This window comes from Mandrillus leucophaeus, unplaced genomic scaffold, assembly GCF_000951045.1.
Source record: "Mandrillus leucophaeus isolate KB7577 unplaced genomic scaffold, Mleu.le_1.0 Scaffold118, whole genome shotgun sequence".
NCBI lineage: Eukaryota > Metazoa > Chordata > Mammalia > Primates > Cercopithecidae > Mandrillus > Mandrillus leucophaeus.
Window position 1 is genome coordinate 1,241,076 of NW_012100098.1, and position 5,252 is coordinate 1,246,327.

General features: G+C 52.7%; 1 protein-coding gene across 1 annotated transcript in view; it reads left to right on the top strand.

Annotated features, from left to right (window-relative positions):
- Positions 1 to 5,015, top strand: part of LOC105528345 (keratin, type II cuticular Hb1-like) — a 17,692-nt gene extending 12,677 nt beyond the window's left edge. The window contains exons 4-10 of the mRNA XM_011965057.1: positions 57 to 117; positions 1,091 to 1,186; positions 1,691 to 1,855; positions 2,083 to 2,208; positions 2,954 to 3,174; positions 3,377 to 3,408; positions 4,840 to 5,015. Coding sequence (XP_011820447.1) covers positions 57 to 117; positions 1,091 to 1,186; positions 1,691 to 1,855; positions 2,083 to 2,208; positions 2,954 to 3,174; positions 3,377 to 3,408; positions 4,840 to 5,015 — 877 coding nt within the window. The remainder of the gene's footprint in view (positions 1 to 56; positions 118 to 1,090; positions 1,187 to 1,690; positions 1,856 to 2,082; positions 2,209 to 2,953; positions 3,175 to 3,376; positions 3,409 to 4,839) is intronic.
- The last annotated feature ends 237 nt before the right edge of the window (positions 5,016 to 5,252 follow it).

Here is a 5,252-nt window from a genome sequence, read left to right on the forward strand (position 1 = left end):
CCTTCATTCCCATTTTTTTCCTCCCCAGATCTGAGCCTTGTGTGTTTTGTCCCCAGGTATGAAGAAGAGGTGGCACTAAGGGCCACTGCTGAGAATGAATTTGTGGCCTTGAAGAAGGTGAGTGACCCCAGAATCCTTGTCCCCTAACTCAGAACTGAGGCCAGAGACAGAAGGGTCCTAGACCCAAAGGTTTGAGCTAGGAGGCCTTGACTAAAAATCAGGCTCTCTGTAGTTCAGAGAGGTGGAGGGACTCCCTTGGAATCACACAGCCCAGCTTCTTTCTATTCCTTTCCACAGTGCTCCAGTGCTCCCTGGGTGCCTCTGGCAAGAGAATATACTGCCTGCTTCAGGCAGTGCAATATTCTCCCCCATCTGAGGTTGCTCCCACATAGCCACCGGCTTTTCACCTCCTTCAGCCCTGCACCTGGCATAGAGTAGGCACCCTATAAATATTTGTAAGTGAAACAGCCTGTGAATTGTAGACAATGGCTGCATCCTCAAGCCAGCAACAACTCAGAACCGCAGGCAGGGACAGTGACCGTCATTCCTTGCTTCTTAGACTTGACTCTGTACAAGTGCCTGGACTCTCATTAGGCCCTTCCAGCCACCTCCCTATGAGGAAAGGAGGGGTTATTGTGAGAAAATGAGACGCAGAGGTTAAGGGGACTGCTCAGAGTCACACTGACTCGGAAGGGACAGAGTTGAGCCCTGAGCCCTTTTCTGACCACAGACCTAGATTATCTTCCATGAGATTCCAGAGCGGAGAGGGGTGGGGCATCATTAGAATTTACCCATTGTACACTAGATCCTAAGTTTTCGTGGTAGTGCATGGCATGGATTCTAGAGGAATCATCCCAGTGGGTACCAGAGGAAGTGCCTGCAAACCTCAGTATCCCCCTCCCTTACCTGAACCTGCTCTTGACCCCACTACTAACTGCATAAGGGGCTTTGCCACGGCATGATACCAGGCACTGGGATGAGCATGTACAGAGGGTTTCCAGGGAAGCTGCTCAGCCTGATGGTGTAGGAAAAAAACAAGGGTTCTGAATTGTCTCCCAGTGCAACTCCTGTGCCATCTTCTCCCCTTTAGGATGTGGACTGTGCCTACTTGCGCAAATCAGACCTGGAGGCCAATGTGGAGGCCCTGACCCAGGAGATCGACTTCCTGAGGCGGCTGTATGAGGAGGTGCGGGGTCACAGAGCAGCAGGGCAGCAAGGAGGATATGAGTTAGACACTGGAAAAGACTTGTCACAATTCAGCTTCTGACCCCATGGTGGGACAAGGGGAGAAACCCCAGGCAGGTTCACCATGAGCAGATGAAGAAATGTGGCTTGACCTCCCACTGCTATGCCCCGGGCAAGCTGGTGTTCCTGGTTACTAAAGTGACAATTGCCACAAGGTGGTAAACTCTGGTCCTAGACCCAAAGGTTCAAGCTGGAAGGTCCTGATTAAAATCAGGCACTGGGCCTCACACATGGACTCTCTACCTCCAAGTCCTCTAGGCCTCAGGACTCTGGGCTTGAGGAGTCTTGAGGGGGTCCCAGGGTTGAGGTGGAAGACTATAACTGGGAGAGTGGAGCTTCAGACAGTGAGGAAGCCAGGAAAGGGGACAGGGGATGATGATGAGGGTGGGCTACCAAGAGTAGGGCTCTGGTCTAAGAAGCTCTTGCCACTCGCCCTCTCCTGCAGGAGATCCGCATTCTCCAGTCGCACATCTCAGACACCTCAGTGGTCGTCAAGCTGGACAACAGCCGGGACCTGAACATGGACTGCATCGTCGCTGAGATCAAGGCACAGTACGACGACATTGTCACCCGCAGCCGGGCCGAGGCCGAGTCCTGGTACCGCAGCAAAGTGAGTGGCACAGGACACCTGCTTGCTAGACATGGCAGTGGGAGGGATGCAAGGTATCTATTAAATAGGCTTCCTTTTCTGGGGATTCTGGTCCCTACAGATGTTGGGGTGGCAGGGCAGGACTGCCATGTGTGGTTGCTCAGGCTGAGCACTGCATAATCATCCGTGGTGTCCTGAATGGATGGGAGGTCCCACCCTAAGCATCATGAGCATCTCTACTTCGCCAGTGCGAGGAAATGAAGGCCACGGTGATCAGACATGGGGAGACCCTGCGCCGCACCAAGGAGGAGATCAACGAGCTGAACCGCATGATCCAGAGGCTGACAGCCGAGGTGGAGAACGCCAAATGCCAGGTGTGGGAGCCCAGCCCACTCCTCAGTGTAGGAAGAGAGTAGGGTTAGCCCTCAGCAGAGGGATTTGGGTTAGACTCCTTGCCAATGTGTGGGGACAAGGGCAAACACCCAGCATGAGGACGGACAGCCTCCTCCATGGAAAATGTTCTCCATTCTCGCTGAATGGAGGCATTGGGGCAATATGGAGGGAATGAGGTGACAAGGGCTTTCCTGCTTCCAAGGGCAGAGTGGGGCAGAGGAAATAGCACCAGTCTAAGGGGCAGGAAATCTGGGCTCTCAAACCAGCTCTGCCACTAGTTTGCCATGAGACTTGAGAAAGGCATTTAACCCCTCTAGCCTGTTGCTCTAGATCAGTGATCGTACATTCAAACATCAGCGGGGTTGGTAAATGAGCAAAGCAAGCAAGCTGTTCCCAAGGCACTTGGGTATGATCGGGATTATGGCAAACTGGAAAGCACAAAGGGCAGGGCTAGGCAGCTCCAACTGAGGCAGGCCATGCAGAAATGCGGGTCCAGTATGGCCAGATCCTCTGATCTTTTGAAAGAAGCCAGGAATTTCAATTATTGTGTTAAATTTCCAAAATTGAAGACACCGTGCAAACACGCCTGGGAGCACTAATTTGCAACCCCTGGCCTAACAAATAGATAAGGCCTCTTCTTCCTCTACTAGTCAGTGGTCAGTGGTTACCTGGTCTCTGACCCTGAAGCCAGAACAGAGATTCTTAATAACCCACCTTGCCTCCCAGAACTCCAAGCTGGAGGCCGCGGTGGCCCAGTCTGAGCAGCAGGGTGAGGCGGCCCTCAGTGATGCCCGCTGCAAGCTGGCCGAGCTGGAGGGCGCCCTGCAGAAGGCCAAGCAGGACATGGCCTGCCTGATCAGGGAGTACCAGGAGGTGATGAACTCCAAGCTGGGCCTGGACATCGAGATCGCCACCTACAGGCGCCTGCTGGAGGGCGAGGAGCAGAGGTGAGGACCACAGCTGTGGGGAGGGTGTCCCCTCAGTTTCCCCCAGGCAGTGCTGCAGTGCTTCAACACCCAGGAGCATGTCTGCATATTATTTACTTGGAATGTGCCTCAACGCTAATTGGAGGAGAGAATTTGCAGGTTAACAGATTTCACCAGTTTTGCTCCCCACAACTAACTTCTGTCTTTTTACTTTCCCTATAAGGTTGTGTGAGGGCGTTGGTGCTGTAAATGTCTGTAAGTAATCCATTTTGTGGGTCCTGGAATAAGAGCCTGGGGTTCTGGGCAGGCAAATTTTTTCTTCAAGCTTCAGATGGTAAAAACTTTAGGCTCGTGGGCCATGCAGTCTCTGCCTCAACTGCTCCACTCCGTTGTTGTCATGTAAAGCAGCCACAGCCAAAGGCAATACTTAAAGGAAGGGGTATGACTGGGTTCCAAGTAAACTTGATCGACACACAGGAAGCCTGCATGTGACCATAGTTTGCAGACTCTAAAAGGAAAGACGGAGTTGGGCAGTGAGTGCTTATAGTAACTTAATTAGCTACAGTCATGCACCACATAAGGACTTTCAGGTCAAGGATGGATGGAATATAGGACAGTAGTCCCATTAGATTATAATACCATATTTTTACTCTACTTTCCTATGTTCAGATACACAAATACCTACCATGGTGTTACCGTTGCCTTCAGTCTTCAGTACAGTCACATGCTGTACAGATTTGTAGCCCAGAAGCAATCGGCTATGCTATACAGTAAACTGGTCAAACCTGCGACCAGAAGGCTGCATACAGCCCAGGACGGCTTCAAATGTGGCCCAGCACAAATTTGTAAACGTTCTTAAAACTTATGAGATTTTTTTTGTATGTGATTTTTTAAAGCTCATCAGCTACCATTAGTGTTAGTGTATTTTATGTGTGGCCCAAGACAATTCTTCTTCTTCCAATGTGGCCCAGGGAAGCCAAAAGACTGGACACCCTTGGGGCCTGGGCACGGTGGCTCACGCCTGTAATCCCAGCACTTTGGGAGGCCAAGGCGAGTGGATCACTTGAGGTCAGGAGTTTGAGACCAGCCTAGCCAACATGGTGAAACCCCATCTCTGCTAAAAATTAAAAAATTAGCCTGGCGTGGTGATGAGCGCCTGTAATCCCAGCTACTAGGGAGGCTGAGGCAGGAGAATCGCTTGAACACGGGAGGCAGAGGTTGCAGTGAGCCGAGATCGTGCCACTGCACTCCAGTCTGGGCGATAGAGAGAGACTCCATCTCAAAAAAATGAAATGAAATGAAATGAAATGAAATGAAATGAAATGAAATGAAATAATAAAATAAAATAAATAAAATATAGCCACTCTTGCCATAGAGCCCGGGTATGTAGTAGGCTACACTATCTAGGTTTGAGTCTGTGCACTCCATGATGTTCGCACAATGACAAAATCATTTAATGCTGTACTTCTCAGAACCTGTCTCTGTTGTGAGGCGAAGCATGGCTGTGTCTGCCTCTAGAGAGGACCTGGGCTAACAGTGTATCAAGGACACTTGAGGCTAAGACTGCAGGAAGGAGTGCCCATGTGAGGGTGTTGAGGGAAGCGGATAGAAACAGAGGGGAGAAGATCTGAGCAGAAGAGGCCTCTGGCCGCCAGGAGACTGAGCCCTGTGCTCCCCCTCCGGCAGGTGTCAGCAGCTCCCGCGGCGGGGTCGTGTGCGGGGACCTGTGCGTGTCGGGCTCCCGGCCGGTGACCGGCAGCGTCTGCAGTGCCCCCTGCAGCGGGAACGTGGCAGTGAGCACCGGCCTGTGTGCGCCCTGCGGCCAGACCTGCGGCAGCAGCCGCTCCGTGCGCTTCGCCTGAGCACCCTGCTTTGTACCGACGCCGCCACGCCAGCAGAAGTCCCAGCCTCCTGAGACAGGCCGGAGCTCCCAGGGTCCCCAGACGTGGGGAAGGAGGGCTTCGGGGCCCAGCTTCCCCACAGGCCCCCACACCGCGCCTTTCCGTCTCGCATCCCCTCCCGCTAGTCCCTTCACTGCTTCCGGGAGCACAGGGCTCCTAGCCCACAGCTCTCCCCACCTCCGCATCTAAAGGACTGTG